Consider the following 17,454-nt stretch of genomic DNA (forward strand, 5'->3'; position numbering starts at 1 on the left):
CCTGTGTCTTTAGGTCTGAGGTGAGTCACTTTTATATAACAGATAGATGGATCTTGCTTTTTTTAATCCATTCTACCATTTTGTCTTTTGATTGGAGCATTTAGATCATTTATGTTTAATGTAATTATTGGTAAGTTTGTACCTACTACTCTTTTGTTAATTGCTTTCTGGTTGTTTTTGTAGTTCTTCTCTGAACCTTTATTCTTTTGCTCCCTTGTGATTGATGACTCTGTAGTGTTATGTATAGCTTTCTTTCTCTTTATTGTTTTGTATCTATTAAATGTTTGGAGTTGTGGTTACCATGAGGCTCGCATATAACATCCTAAGGATATAGCAGTCTACACTGATGGTCGTTTAAATTCAAACACATACTGAAAAACATTTTCACTCCCTCTCCACATTTTATGTATATGTTGTCATATTTTACATCTTTTTATTTTCTGACATCTAGTCATGGCCTTACCTATTTAAAGAAGTCCTTTTAACATTTCTTGTAAGGCCACTTCAGTGGTGATGATCTCCTTCAACTTTTTTTGGTCTGAGAAACTATCTCTCCTTCATTTCTGAATGATAATCTCGCTGGGTACAGTATTATTGGTTGTGAGTTTTATTTTTCTTTCAATACTTTGAATATATGAGGCTACTCTCTTCTAACCTGTAAAGTTTTCACTAAAAAATCAATGGCTAGCCTGATGGGATTTCCCTCTTACATAACTGTTTGTTTGTCTCTTGCTGCTTTTAAAATTCTCTATATTTAATCTTTGACATTTTAATTATTATATGTCATTGTGTAGACTTCCGTGGGCTCATTTTGTTTGAAACTATCTGTGCTTCTAGAATCTGGAAGTCTATTTCCTTTTCTAGGTTATGGAAGTTTTTTGCCACCCCCATAATGTAAATGTTTGTTTCGTAATGTTGTTGAAAAGATCCTTTAACCTATCCTCATTTTTTTTTAATTCTTTTTTTTCTTAAGGTGCCTAGGTGTCTCACTTGGTTAAAAGTCCAACTCTTGATTTCAGCTCAGGTCATGATCTCACAGTTTATGAGATCAAGCCCTATATCAGGCTCTGTGCTCACAACCTGTAGCTATTTGGGATTCTCTCCCTCCTCTCCCTCTGCCCCTCCCCTTCTCACATGCTCACTCTCTTTCTCACTTTTTAAAAAAATTATTTTTTTCTTTTTGCTGTTCAGCTTGGGTGCTTTCCATTATTATCTTCCAGATTACTGATCTGTTTTTCCATATCTGGTAATCTGTTCCCTCTCATGCATTTTTCATTTCAGTTATATTCTTCAAATTTGATTAGTTCCTTTTTATATTTTCTATCTCTCTGTTGAAGTTTTCACTGAGTTCTTCCACTCTTCTCTCTAGTCCAGTGAATATCTTTACAATCATTTATTTTAAACTCCTTATTAGGCATATTGCTTATCTCTGTTTCATTTAGTTCTTTTTCTGAAGTTTTGCCTTTTGTTTGGGATATATTTCTCTGTCTCTCCATTTTGCTTGATTTTGTGTTTGTTTCTATGAATTAAGTGGAAAAGCTACTTCTCCTAAACTTTAAGGAACAGTCTTGTGGTATGGTCATCCCCTGTGCAGGCTATGTGTGCCTGGTGACTTCCTGGCTGGGGGTCACAGGGCACTCTGTGCTGGAGCTTACCTGGTAGATTGGCTGGAACTGAACTGGGCATGTACTGGGGTAGTCCTGGGGCTCTCTGCATAGAGGGTGCCTTGTCAGGACAGCTAAAACTGAAGTGTGTGCAAGTCAGGGGTTCCTAATGCCATCCATGCAGAGGGCACCCTGGCAGGACAGCAGAAGTGGGTATAAGCTGGGGTATTTGGAGACTCTTCTGCAGAGGATGCCCTTCTGGGGTGGCTAGAGCTGAAGTGGGATGTGGGCTCGGGCGTCCTGGGGTGCTCCCTGCAAGGGGTACTCTGGTAGTAGCTGAAACTGAGGCATGTATGGCCTGGAGGTTCATGGGGCACTCAGTGCAGGGAGCCCCCTGCTGGGGCTGCTGGAGCCAAAACAGGCATCAGTCAGGAGGTCCTGGAGTGGTCTGTGCCAGGGTTGCCACAGAATGCCATCTGGAGCTGAGGTAGTATGGGTCTGGAGTGTTCCAGCATTCATTGTTCCTGTGTCACCTTGGTGTCATGGCTGGAGTTGTAGGGAGAACTGAACAGGAGTGTCCCAGTGTGCACCATTCTGGGGTTGCCTTGCTGGGACAGCTGGCGCTGGTATAAGCTACGGGGCTGGGGCTCACAGGCAATAGGCCAGCTGGGGTGCCTGGACCCTGGTGTGGTCCATGCTATCAAGGTGGAGGAAGTACATAAACCATTGCTCTCACTAGCCTGTCTGACCCAGAGAGTTCCAGCAGCTCCCTCACCATTTGGCAGGGTTCTGGGGCTGAGCCTTTTATATACTAGTTGCTCTTTTTCTGTGCCCCAGGTCAGATGAATCTCCTCTCAGTCCCTCAGTACTATCCCTTCCTATTGCAGTTCATTGGGTCAGGGGTTGCCATTTTGCTGTGCAAAAGCTATTCAGTCGGCCCTCAATTCTTCTAAAGGAGGAATTGCTTTATCAATAGGTACAGATTTGGTGTGTCCATGGTAGTAAGTTCAGGTTCTTTCTACATCACCATCCTGGACCAGAACCAGCATAAGGAACTAATGAAAAGTTATGATATTCATACGGGGCACATAGGTCTGCCAAACCAGTGGTCCCATGAGAGTCACAATGTACACTATTTAGAATATCAGAACAATCTAGATATAGGCTAGATATATCCTAGTTGAGGAGCCCAACAGAGGATTCTGTGGGCCCATTTTGTGAAGCCTGGGATGATGGTACAGATTTAGGTAGTTTGGGGCTGTCTTAAGGAAACTGGGTGATGATTACAAGCACAGAGCATCCCCACAAATTACTGAATTCCATATAAAGGCAAAGTTTCTGCTAAAACCTGCTATTTGTTTTTGTCTGACCTAAATATTTAGGTGACCTACAGCATTGATGGCTGCATCAGGAATTTTCAGATGGCGGAGGCCCCTGTAGATCTTGAACAACCAACCTCCAGTTTCCACGTTGGAACGTGTTTTACTAATGCTCAGAAAGGAACATATTTTGATGGAACAGGTTTTGCCAAAGCAGGTGAGGCACTTCCATTTTCTTCCTGTTGAATATTAAATAGGTCCAAATATTAACTTCTGGCTTGTATGGAAAAATAAAAGTCCTGGATTTCCTAAATTAGTACACTTAAACCAGAAATAAAAACGGATAGTAGTAATAACAAAAAGTCTCTTAAAGATTAATATGTCTTATTGTGAGAAGATTTAATAGAAAAAATAATTCTACAAGAAGGGCCATATGTTTAATTCTACAAGAAGGGCCATATGTTTATACATGTAATTTATCTACTTTTCAGTTTTCCCTGTCTACCTTTCTGAAGACGAGGTAGCATTTTTCTTTCTTCCTCTCTTCAACTTCTTTTAATACTCCATGTCATGAGCTCCCACTCATGCCCATGACAGACACATACTGGTACCCATTTCTCATCGATGGTGATGACGATTGGCACTTTTCCCTGACTTTAGGCATCTGTCCCTTACTAATGAGCACTTCTAGAGCAGGTCTGGATCACTGATAGTAAATGTACAATTTGGAAAGAAAAATATAAAATATATAACAACAAAAAAGACCTTAACATACTTTAAGATGGACTGTTCAGTCCTAGAGTTAGAAAAAAATTAATGAGCACATAATGTATAGAAGTTATGGGGAACAGAAGTAAATGTTTCTTTTTTCAAAAAATATACTATTAATAGGTAAGATTCAGTGCGCTCAGAAATCACAAGTACATATGACTTAAAACTACAGAAGATATATAAGCAAGGTTCTGTGGATATTTAGAAGAAACATTAATTTTGGTTGGGGAAATCAGGAAAGGCTTTATGGGAAAATTGACATTTGAGCTAGGATTTAAAAGGTGAGATAAAAGCTCACATACAAAGGTTTTCAGAGATGGAAGGCCAGAGCCCTCAGACAAAGCGTAATTTGGAAACTTCACCTATAGCTGAGGCAGAAAACAGATAAACACAGGTTTTGTTAAACATTAAAATATTGGTGGTTATGATGAGCCCTACATTCCATGTGCAGAGAAAACCCAAAGCCTTCCCCAAGATTTCTTCAAATTCACAGATGGCTAGCATTCTCTTGGTCAAATTTGATGGCAAGCTTCAGCGTCTGCAGTTAATTTATTGACTTGCTATTCTGCCTGAGCTCTTTTTTTTCATTCTGGATCAAACTGGACCAGAAAATTAGCCACTTTCCCAATTTCCAACAACTCCTCCCATCCCCTCAACAGACAGTGTAATGCAATCTTTATAAGACTTGGATGATTAGAGAAGGTTTCATCATTGTAAAACATACAGCTTCAATTAAACCTTTGACATCTTTGTCCTTAAAACCTTTTCAGCCACCTGATCACTGTGGTTTTTACTGGCCAATTCACTCTGTCTTCCGCTGAACTGTTTCATGTTGTGCCTTTCTTCTCCTCACTTCTCCCTTTCAGGGACAAAAACAAGCACTTTGTTTTATTTTGCAGGACAATTCAGCTTCTTTTTCTCTTAAAATCTGCTCTAAACCCACCTTTGCACATCCCAACCCATCAAGGTTCTCAGTAGAACAATAAGTTTTTCACATAATAGACACTACCCTTCATTGGAGGCAACTGTGATTACAAATAGCATTTATTTCTTAATAAATAGAAGACATGCATAAAATTTCTGTAGTTCTTCTCTAATACTCCATGCAGTTGATATTTTCTAGGTCTGTTCATATTGAATGGCTTTGTTTCTAAGAGGCATGTCTTAAATACTTCCTAAAAGATAAAATAAATCAATGAATCAAATATAGGAAATTATAGAAAAAACTTACTTGGATAAACTGGAAAAACCTAGTTATGTCCCAGAATCTTCTCTTTCAAAATCATGCTTACAGTTCCTTTATTTATTTAAAAAAAAAAAAAAATGGAAACAGTAATCTTAGAGCAGCCTAGTAAAATCTTACTGAGTAATCATTGAAATGCTTGACCTAATCCAACAGTAAGACTTCCAAAAGAACCATGCATTGCTATGGGATTCTTTGAGCCAATCTCCGTGTGTGTTCATCCATTTAATTATTCAACAACTATGTATTAAACTTCCCTGCGTGCCAGATACCTTGGTAGGCACAGCAATAAAATTGCCCTCACAGAATTTACACGCTAGGAGGGAAGACAACCAAGAAAATAAGCAATAACTTTGAAGTGTTACATGATACGATGGTGGAAATATAGGCCATAGGAGAGTCTGGAACTTATTATAATTGACGAATATCTGAATTGAGATCTAAACCATTGCATTGTACAAACTTGAATCAACAATCCCTAAACTCTAATCCACATTTTTTTTTTTAATCTTCATTTTACAGTTGATGGGTTCAAAGTGGGATTGGACCTTCTTGTAGAATTTGAATTCCGCACAACTAGAACCACTGGAGTTCTTCTAGGAATCAGCAGCCAGAAAATGGATGGAATGGGTGTCGAAATGATTGATGAAAAGGTGAGTGTCAGCTGTCTACATATTTCTGATTTCCTCATGATATTGTTCATATGTAGAACATCTACATTGTGAAGCCTTGCTGTATTCTTTGTTGGGACAAAGCTAGATTGTATCTTTCCATCTATCTAGATTATCTCTAATGTGTGTTTTCAACACACTTATTCTGTAGACCAGTGTAAGCTTTAAGTGTGCTAATTCTACAGTAAGCCAATTGTGTTGACACATAATGGGCCAAATAGTTTTAGATCTCAAGCTCTTACTTGTTGCTAAAAGTACACTGATATCCTCTTTGTGAATACACTGTATGTAACACTGTAGATTCCAATGGGAAAAAGAGGAGGGGGCCTGGATTGTCTAAAATCAGTGTTTGCCTCTTATACCACAGTAGGCGCATCTCAGAAGTCAAGATGGCCAACTGACACATCAGTTTCTCAATTTCTATTTAAAAATCATCTAGATACCATTTCAAAAAAGTACTGATTTATACTGAATTTATATCAACATAATCTATTTTGCCATTTTGCTTACAATGGATAAGCTAATTCCAAATACCTCTCCCGTCCCTCCCTATGAACAGCAACCTGCCGCAAGATGACCTGTGTATATACTTTGTACTGCAGGCAGTAGGTAAAGAGAGGCAGGCAAAGCAAGGAGTTGCCCAAGTTTTCTATCTGGCTCTTAAACAGGACTCATGCTTCACCCCTGTTCATATGTCCACTCGTATACTGCTGCCGCCTCCCAAGAAGAAAGACCACAGAGTGACCTCAAGACTCTCCCTCCTACCTTCAAACCATCCTCAAAGGCAATAAAGCAAAAAGATCCAGGAGTACAGAGGCAGGAAAGGGGGGACAGACAAGCAACAACTCATGGCTTTGCCAGATTTTCAAGCCCGTTCACTACATCTTGTCGGAGTTCGATTCATTTCATCGCCTGCTTTTAACCAGTTACTATCAATTTGTCAGAGTATCAAGTTCCATTACAATGTATGTGTATTTCTCACCAAGTCCTGCTCTTACAAACTCCACCCAATAGAGTAAAACCTTAAGGTTTTGTTTTGTTTTGTTTTTACATCCCTGTTCAGTTTACAAACTTTTCACCTATTACAGTTTTTCATCTTTTTAAAAACCCCGGTCTTTTCTTTTACCTTGTCAAACGTGTTGCAAGACTGACTGTTTTCAATGTTTCAATATGTTTCTTTTCTTCATCAGCTTCAAAAGAATTCTGTCATCTCAAATTTCAGGGACTGTTCCATGTTACTGAAAAACAGGTTTTTCTCATTTAGACATGAACTTCCAATCTAAGTTCTACATTAAGAATTTAACTGGCCTTCTGGCTGAAAGTCTCTGGCACCTGTGACATGAAGCTTGCCCAAAAAAGTAATTTATGTTATTCGCAATCCTGCATATAAAATGGAATCCATGAAGGAAAAAAAAGAATACATACAATTAAAACCTCAAAAGCTTACATTTTGCAAAACCAATAATCCTCTAAAATGAATTTGTAAATCAAATTAATGAATTACTCTAAACATCTTTTAAGAAATTTTATAAAGGTTCACTAAGAACTCTCATACTCTATAAAGATCTATGGTAGAATTTGTCCCTGTGTATATGAGGTTTTTTTTTTTTAATCACTTAGACTCATATATCACATTTTCTGAAAGCAGAATTATTACTAGTCTCACACATCTTGCTCCAAACAAAGAACATATTTTGTGATTCCTGGTCATTAAATCTGTGTTTTAATTTCTGTCAAGATTTTTTTTTAATTTTTAAAATGTCTCAGATATGTTCATTTCTAACTATTCCAACCGATGCCTTTTTCCTAGAGACATAACAATTTTTGCCATGCAAACCATCATGAAACCTTTCTAATGAAACCATCTGTGACTGTTCAATTTCCTATTTTCTAGCTTATGTTTCATGTGGACAATGGTGCCGGCCGATTCACTGCTGTCTATGATGCTGGGATCCCTGGGCATTTGTGTGATGGACAATGGCATAAAGTCACAGCCAACAAGATCAAACACCGCATTGAGCTGACAGTAGATGGGAACCAGGTGGTAGCCCAGAGCCCCAACCAGGCATCCACATCAGCTGATACAAATGACCCCGTGTTTGTTGGAGGATTCCCAGGTGAGCCTTATCTACCCCAGCAAGAATTTGTTAGTGGATTTAAAATATTTATATATTTCTATAAATATGTCCAAGAACGTGTGCTTAAGTATACTTCCTAGCTTTAGAATCTACTCCCCTAAATAACACCTGAAATTTCCAGTATATAAAATGAGCATATTACTTATATAAACCACATGGGGCTGAACTTTACATGATAGCCCCCAAAGTTTCATTCATGAGGAGATGGGGGCTAGAGGAAATGAATTTGCTTATAAAAGATATGAGGCATTTAACAGTCAGAGTTGGTGTTCTTTCTGATTTTTTGAAAATCAATATACCAGAGGAATCATAAATTGTTATGGAACTTATTTCCTCAAGTTCTGGAAATCATTGGGTTAAACACAGCTAATTTCCCCCTTAGGTTATTATAGCATTTATATTTATATTACAAAGAAACCTAAGCAATAAATCTGCATTCAAAACCCCTGTCCAGCACATTAAGTAGAGCACATAAACCACAGAGTTACCTAAAGTGCCCATAAACAAGAGTGCCCAACTTGATGAGAAATAACCCAACCACCTCTTTTTAAATACTATAATAACACAGACTCTTGGAATGGTCTTTCAGCATGTTGGCAAGAGAAACTGCCGTTCCCATGTAAAGTTCCTCTGCTTAATAAAACAAGCAAAATATATATTCAGCAGTGGTTAATGGAGGGAAAGATTTAGGAGAAATGGGGACCAATTCAGAGCTCCTTTTTCCAAAGTTGCTTCTGGGTTTGAAAAGGGCCTACCTCTGCTTCAATCGGGATACCCTCCAAGATACTTTGAAGGAGATAATGTATTTCTCCACTTAGAGTCTATGAAATGGGATCCTAGTTAGCACTTACTAGGCCTACTGAAAGAATGGAGTGTCTCCTCAGCAAAGAAAATACTTTGTGTGAGTTTTCAACCTACTTAACCTTTTGGGATGTATTTTTACAATGAAGAAAGTAATAAAGTCCCCATTGAAAGCCCATATCCTAATTCAGTAAAATATTTGATCAATTGATTTGTTTCACTAAATAAAATTCCATAATATATCAGAGTTGTAAACTCATTCATTCCAAATCAAACTCTTTGCTATCTTAAAATGTACAATTCTACATGTCTCCAAATTTCAGCGTACATAACCATAGAAACTTTACAAGTTTAGCTGTTAGCTAAGCTAAGCACAAAATCACTAACTTTACTTAAAACAGGCTTCCAATTTAATCTCAAGCTAACAGCTGACTAAAACAGGCCCTTAAAAAACTTTCAGCAAAGATGGCAGAGAGGACTCTAAGCTCACCTCATCCAACAGATACAACTAGATAACACATGTTATCATTATAAATAATCCAGAAATGAACTGAAAAGACTGGAAGAAAAAATTCCACAACAAAATGTAGAGAAGAGGCCACAGGGAAGAAGGTAGGAAGGGCAGAGACTCAGTGAGAAGTTAAAGGACCACAGGCCCTTGGTGGAAGCGAGGGAGCCACGGGTATGCAGAGGGGAGAGAAACAGAGTCACACTGGGGAGTCTACATGGGGAAGGCAATTCCAGGAACGTCTGGCTTTGGAAACAGGAGGGGCCAAATTTTGTGAGCTTTTACAACCAGCAAGACTTAAAGCCTGGAACCTTAAAAATCAACAGACTTCTCTCTGGGAGAGCCAGAAGGGTGGTAAGAGACTGAGTCCCCACCCTTCAAGAGACAGCACAAAGAACAGCCCACAGAGATAACAGCAGAGCAGCAGCAGTTTGCAAAACACCCGGGGCATAAGGGAGGGGAGTTATTTACTGTCCCAGAGGGACAGAGATTGCAGGGAGGCTCCCCCAGGAATAAAGAAGGCAGAAAGCACCATTTCCCTCCCCTGCCCCCCAGCACAACACACAGCCACCTGCAGGAAGTAGTGCAGACAGAGGGAACTGTTCCCTACTTAACTTGTTTACACCAAGCCCCACCCCCTCCAGCCCAGCCTGTTTGGGTGTTGGCGCTGTGGATCCCCTCCCTCAGAAAACAGGCTCAAACCTTGCTAATACTGCATCTCCCTACCTCATGTTTTACAGGGCCTCTGTCCCATCTCCCAGAGAGGGCATGCACACCTTGCTAAAACTACGCACCTTGCTCGTGTGTGTTTTGTGGATTGGCGTGGTCTCAGCAGCAGAGACATGTTCTCTCAGGGCAGATGACCAGCTCGACCTTGTTAAAAGTGCGTGCCCACCCACCACTTTCAAGGGCATTAGACTTAGCTGACTTTCCTAACACACAGAAACAGAGAGACAAAATGAGGAGACAGGAAAATGTCCTAAATGAAAGAACAAGACAAAATTACAGCAAGAGACCTAAGTGAAATGTAAATAAGCCATATCCATAAAAGAGAATTTGAAATAATTATCATAAAGATACAGCACTTGAAAAAAAGAGTGGAGAAGATGTTGAGACCCTTAACAAAGAGAGAAAAAAAATCAGAGATGAAGAATACAATAATTGAAATTAAGAATACACTAGATAGAATAAATAACAAATTAGAGGAAGAACAAATCAGCAACCTGGAGAACAGAGTAATGGCAAGTAATCAACCTGAGCAGGTGACAGGAAAAAATATGCAAAATGACAATAGACGTAGAGAACTCAGTGACTCCGTCAAAAGTAATGACATTCACATTACAGGGATCCCAGAAGAAGAAGAGAGAGAAAAGGGGGCAGAGCATTTACTTGAAGACTTAATAACTGAAAACTTCTCAAACCTGGGAAAGGAAACAGAAATTCAGATCCAGGAGGCACAAAAATCCCCCAACAAAATGAACACAAGGAGGTCCACACCAAAACACATAGTAATTAAAATGACAAAAAGTACAAAAGCAGCAAAAATCAGTGTATCTATAAAAAATACCAGTCAATGGACTCATAAAATAAAAGGATGTAAAGTATGACACCATATACCTAAAATGTAGTTTTTTGGGGGGTGTGGGGCGGAGAGAGGTAAAAAATTGGTTTAAACTTAAGCGACCATCAACTTAATACAAACTGCCATATGCAGATGATGTTATACACAAACCTACTGGTAACCCCAAATCAAAAACCAGTAACAGATATGCAAAATATTAAGAGAAAGGAATCCAGTGTATCACTAAGGAAAGCCAACTTATGGTGAGAGAACTTATGGTGGCAAGAGAAGAAAGGAACAGAGAAGCTCTACGAAAGCAACCACAAAAAAAAATAACAAAATGGCAATAAATTCATGCCTATCAATACATACTTTGAATGTAAATGGACTACATGCTCCATTCAAAAGACATAGGATATCTGAATGGTTAAAAAAGCAAAACCCATCTATATTCTGCCTACAAGAGACTCTTTTGAGACCAACAGACATCTGCAGATTGAAAGTGGGGGATGGAGAAATATTTATCATGCAAATAGACATGAAAAGTATTGCCAGGGTGGCAATACTTATATCAGGGAAAATAGACTTTGAAACAAAGACTTTAACAAGAGGCAAGAAAGGACACTACATAATAATAAAGGGAAAAATTCAACAAAATGATGTAACAGTGGTGAATATCTATGCACCCAATATGGAAGCACCCAAATAACAAAAATTTTAAAAGCTAATAACAAATATAAAGAAACTAATAGTACAGTAGCACCCCTTTTTAACACCCCATTTTCATCAATAGACAGATTATCTAAACAGAAAATCAATAAGGAAAGGGTGGCTTTGAATGACATACTGGACCAGAGGCATTTAACAGATAGATCCAGAACATTCCATCTTAAAACAGCAGAATACCATTTTTTTAAGTGCACATGGAACATTCTCCACAGTATGTCACATATTAGGCCACAAAACAAGTCTCAACAAATTTAAAAAGGTCACAGACATACTTTTCTGACCCAAATACAATGGCACTAGGAATCAACCACAAGAAAAAATTTGGAAAAAACACAAATACATGGAGATTAAATAATACGCTACTAAACAATAAATTTGTCAACCAAGAAATCAAATAAAAATTTAAAAAATACATGGTAACAAATGAAAACTCAATGGTCCAAAATTTTTGGGATGCAGCAAGTTGGTTGTGAGAGGGAAGTTTACAGCAATACAGGCCTACATCAAAAAGCAAAAAAACAAAACAAAACAAAAAACTCAAATAAACAATGTAACCTTACACCTAAAGGAACTAGAAAAAGAACAAAGCTAAAAACAGCAGAAGAAATAATAAAAATTAACACAGAAATAAATGAAATAGAAACAACCAAAAAAAAAAAAAAAAAGATCAATGAAAGCAGGAGCTAGTTCTTTGAAAAGATCAATGAAATTGATAAACATCTAGCTAGACTCAAAGAAAAAAGAGGGAGAGAGAACTCAAAGCCAGAAATGAAAGAGGAGAAATAACAACCCACACCACACAAATACCAAGGATTATAAAATAATACTAAGATTATATGAAAACACATTGGATAACCTAGAGGAAATGGATAAATTCCTAGAAACATATAACCTCCCAAAAGTGAGTCAGGAAGAAAGAAAATTTGAACAGACCAATTACTAGAAATGAAATTGAATCAATAATCAAAAAACTCCCAACAAACACAAGTCCAGGACCAGATAGCTTCACAAGTGAAATCTACCAAATATTTAAAGAAGAATCAATACATGGTCTTCTCAAACTTAAAAAATAGAAGAGGAAGGAAAGCTTCCAATTTAATTCTATGAGGCCAGCATTACCAAAACCAGAATAAGATTCTACAAAAGAGAGAAAAAACTACAGGCCAGTATATCTGATGAAATTAGATGCAAAAATTCTCAACAAAATACTAGCAAACTGAATCCAAGAATGCATTTTTTAAAATCATTCACCATGATCAAGTAGGAAAGGGTAAAAACTATATGATCATTTCAACAGATGCAGAAAAAGCATTTGACAAAGTACAATATTCATTCATGATAAAAAGCCTCAACAAAGTAGGTTTAGAGGAACATACCACAAAAGTAGGTTCCTAGAGACCATGTATGAAAACCCCACAGTTAACATCGTACTCAATGGTGAAAAACTGAGAGATTTTCCACTAAGGTCAAAAACAAGACTAAATTGTCCACTCTCACTACTTTTCTTCAATATAGTACTGGAAGTCCTAGCCATTGCAACTAGATTTGAAAAAAAAAAAAAAGAATAAAATTCATCCAAATTGGTAAGGAAGAAGTAAAATTTTCACTATTTGATGACATGATACCTATATATAGAAAACCCTAAATTCCACCAAAAAAAAAAAAAAAAGAAAAAGAAATCCTACTATAACTGATAAAGGAATTCAGTAAGGTTGCAATACAAAATCAATGTACAGATATCTGTTGCATTTCGATACACAATTAATGAGCAGCAGAAAAAGAAATTAAGAAAACAACCCCATGTACAAGCACCAAGAAAATATATACCTAGGAATAAACATAACCAGGGAGGAGAAAGACCTATACTCTGAAAACTATAAAACACTGATGAAAGAAATTGAAGATGACACAAACAAATGGACATTCCATGCTCATGGATTGGAAGGTCAAGTAGTGTTAAAATGTCCATACTACCCAAAGCAATCATCAGATTGAAACAATCCCTATCAAAATGCTAACTGCATTTTCCACAGAACTGCCATCCTAATTTTTTTAAAAAAAGATTTTATTTGTCAGTAATCTCCACACCCAGTGTGGGGCTCAAACTCACAACCCTGAGATCAAGAGTCACATGCCCCACCAGCCACTGCAACAATCCTAAAATTTGTGTGAAAGCATAAAAGACTCCAAATAGCCAAAGCAATCTTAAAAAAGAAACACGAAACTGGAGGTATCACAATTTCAGATTTCAAGTAATATTACAAAACTGTAATAATCAAACCAGTATGCTACTGGCACAGAAACATGTAGATCAATAGAACAGAATAGAAAGCCTAGAAATAAACCCACAATTAATATTTGACAAAAGAGGCAAGAATATACAGTAGGAAAAAGTCTCTTCAACAAATAGTATTAAGAAAACTGGGCAGCTACATGCAAAAGAGTCAAACTGGACCACTTTCTTACACCATGCACACACGCAAAAAAAAAAAAAAAAAAACAACTCAAAATGGACTAAGGACTTAAATATAAGATCTGAAACCATAAAATCCTAGAAGAGAGCACAGACAGTAATTTCTCTGACATGGGTCATAACAACATCTTTCTAGATGTGTCTCCTGAGGCAAGGGAAACAACAGCAAAAATAAACTATTAGGATTACATCAAAATAAAAAGCTTCTGCACAGCAAAGGAAACAACCAACAGAACTAAAAGACAGCCTACTGAATGGGAGAACCAACAGAACTAAAAGACAGCCTACTGAATGCAAATGATATATCTGATACAAAGTTAGTATTTAAAATATGTAAAGAACCAATATAACTCAACACCCAAAAATCAAATAATCCAATAAAAAATGGGCAGAAGACATGAACAGACATTTCTCTAAACAAGACATACAGATGGCCAACAGACACATGAAAAGATGCTTAATATCACTCATCACCAGGGTAATGCAAATCAAAACCACAATGAGATATCACCTCACACTGTCAGAATGGCTAAAATTAAAAAACAAGAAACAACAAGAGTTGGAGAAGATGTGAAATAAAAGGAACCTTCGTGTACTGCTGGTGGGAATGCAAACTGGTGTGGCCACTGAAAAATATGAAGGTTCTTCAAAAAATTAAAAATGGAATTACCTTATCCAATAATCACACTACTGGGTATATACTCAAATACAAAAAATACTAATTTGAAGGGATATATGCACCCCTATGTTTATTGCAGCATTATTTACAATAGCCAAACTATGGAAGCAGGTAAATGGCTATCAATAGATGAATAGATAAAGAAGATGTGGTATGTATGTGTGTATATGTGTATATGTGTGTATACACACACATATATACATACACACATACAATGGAATATTATTCAGTCATAAAAAGAAAAAAATCCTGTCATTTGCAACATAGATCAGACGGTATAATGCTAAGTGAAATGAGCCAGTCAGAGAAAGACAAATAGCATATGATTTCACTTATATGTGGAATTTAAGAAATAAAACAAATGAACAAAGGGGGGAAAAGAAAGAAAGACAAACCAAAAAACAAAAGCCAAAAACCAGAAATACCGATTCTTAACTATAGAGAGCAGATGGTTCCCAGAGAGGAGGTGGGTGGGAGGATGGATGAAGCAGGTAAACGGGACTGAGAGCACACCTGTCTTGATGAGCGCTGAGTTGTAGATAGAATTCTTGTATCACTGTATTTTACACCTGAAAATAATGTAATACAGTGTGTTAATTACACTGGAATTAAACTTTAAAAATACCGTTAACATGGAAGCCACATTTCAAAACTGAGTCTTTTTTGCTTTCTTTTTCAGATGGCCTCAATCAGTTTGGCCTGACAACCAACATTAGGTTCCGAGGTTGCATCCGATCTCTGAGGCTCACGAAAGGCACAGGCAAGCCACTGGAGGTCAATTTTGCCAAGGCCCTGGAACTATGGGGCGTTCAACCTGTATCATGCCCAGCCAACTAATAGGTTTAACTCCAAGAAAGGCCCTTCAAAATAAGTATATCAAGTAAAAGAAATATATCTTACCTATATGTTATTAAAACTAATTTGTGCATGTATATTGAATTATTTCTGTACTCAGATGGCGCTGATTTAGAGCCCAGACCGACTTTAAATTCAACTTAAGTCCATGAATATTAAACCAGTTATTTCATTCTAAATAATTGCTTGTTTTGTGTGATTTTAAAGATGAAAGGCAACTGACCATAAATTATTGAATTTGCAACATGCCTTGAAGTCATCTCAAGAAAAGCTGAGATGTAATTTGTGAATGCAACTTTTTGATTGTTTTTATTAACTCCTATTAAAACTTTTTTCATCCTTTTCCATGTACATCATCTTTGGCTTTCTGTTCAGGCCACTGAAAACAACAATGGATTTGGCATGTCTGGGAGGAAATCAGCTCCTTACTCCCTATGTTTGAGAAAGCATTAGCAAATCATTTCCCTGATGTAGGTTTATTATTAGAGAGTTTAACTAGCCATATGAATGAATACTTTTTTTGTGCTGAGCATGTATTTAGAGAGTATAGATCAGATTCTGGCAAGAGAGCTTAATTACTTGATTTTCTTGTTTGATGATGATTTATAGGCTTTGGGGAGACACCAGAACCAAGCTCCAGAATGACAATTAAGCACACATTTGATACTCTATTACTGAGACTATGGGCTCCTTAAATTTTCAGTGAATATCACAGTATACACAATCACAGAGGAATAATGCTGAAATGCATTTTTACTTACCAGGAAACAATAAACCAGAAACTTAATAGAAGTACATTGCTGAGTCTTTTTGAGTGATAATTTGACTTAACAAATTAATTTCCTTAAAAAGTCTGTGTTTAGTTCTTCTTTTATCCACTCTTTCAATCATCTTCAAAGGGGTCTTTGAGAAGACTGACCTAGATTTTATTCATCAATTTAAGAAGGAAGTGTTTCATTTGCCATCTTCAGTAGAAATAGTTGTAGTCTAATAACGCCGAACATATAAAAGAACAGACTTCCTTCACATGGTAATTTTAACAAAAGAAAAATAATCCTTTTTGACAGTGCTATCCACAAGGGGAAAGACGGTGCTGTTTCTAATCAAGGAGATGGCTAATACACTCAGCATTTCACCATTAGCCAGTTGCTTGATATCATTTGCCTATACAACCTCATTCTAGATCAAGCAATTCTCAATCATGGCTCCATTTTGGAATTTCTGGGGAAGCTTGATTTAGTCTAGGATGTAGTCTGGGCATGAGTATTTTTAAAAAGCTTCCCAGGCAACTCTAAAGTTCCATCAGGAATGAGAACCACTGTTCTAAAGAGAGAAAGTATCCACTATGTCATAGAGTTGTAGAGTCCTCTAACAATCTATTGTTGTTGACTTTGTCTTGGCCATTTCCTCACACATAAAAAAAAAATATATATTAAATCAAGTTAATGCCTTTTGAGGCATCTTTAAGTCATAAAACTCTCTGAGAACCAATGTGTTTTGAAAATGAGGATGTTCCTTCTCCACTGAATACTGACAAGATTTGTGCTTACCTGGAAAATAAGTGAATAAACAGAAATAAAGATGCTAAGTTCCTAAATTAAAAGTTAATGCCTTTCTTTCCTGAAGCCTCAACAGAAAGAAATATAACAAATTTGAAAGCAAAGTTACTCAATTAATAATCCTATCAGAGTCAAGTCCTGTTGAGGTCGATTTGTAGGTGAATGCCTTAGAATGGTAGAATTGGAAGGGCCCTTTGAAATCAATAAGTACAGTGATTCTCATCTCTTGCTAGACATTAAAATTGCCTTGGGTACGTATAAAAAGAAAAGATTCTTATATCTGTATATCACCCCAGACCTTAAATAGTCTCTGAGTAAGGCCCTGGCATTGGCATTTTCTAAACATCTCCAGTTGATTCTAATGTGTGACTAAGGCTAAGAACTTGGGTTTCTACTGCCTCCCTATTTTATGGGGGAGGAACTGGAACAAACCCAGAGAGAGCTGATGTGCTTCAAGCCCCACATTAGTTAAGTTTTCCAAAATATTCCCAAGAAAGCTGATCTGGACCCAAGCAGAATTCACTGAATGAGGTATTGGCTAAA

At 37.2% G+C, this 17,454-nt stretch overlaps 1 protein-coding gene across 8 annotated transcripts in view; it reads left to right on the plus strand.

Moving 5' to 3' along the window:
* Positions 1-16,149, plus strand: part of LAMA2 (laminin subunit alpha 2) — a 634,006-nt gene extending 617,857 nt beyond the window's left edge. For all 8 annotated transcript variants that reach the window (XM_043592301.1, XM_043592303.1, XM_043592302.1 and 5 more), the window contains 4 exons: positions 2,987-3,140; positions 5,460-5,590; positions 7,503-7,725; positions 15,177-16,149. In XM_043592301.1, coding sequence (XP_043448236.1) covers positions 2,987-3,140; positions 5,460-5,590; positions 7,503-7,725; positions 15,177-15,334 — 666 coding nt within the window. In that variant the 3' untranslated portion in view covers positions 15,335-16,149. The remainder of the gene's footprint in view (positions 1-2,986; positions 3,141-5,459; positions 5,591-7,502; positions 7,726-15,176) is intronic.
* The last annotated feature ends 1,305 nt before the right edge of the window (positions 16,150-17,454 follow it).

The sequence above is a fragment of the Prionailurus bengalensis genome, chromosome B2 (assembly GCF_016509475.1).
Source record: "Prionailurus bengalensis isolate Pbe53 chromosome B2, Fcat_Pben_1.1_paternal_pri, whole genome shotgun sequence".
NCBI classification, from domain to species: Eukaryota; Metazoa; Chordata; class Mammalia; order Carnivora; family Felidae; genus Prionailurus; species Prionailurus bengalensis.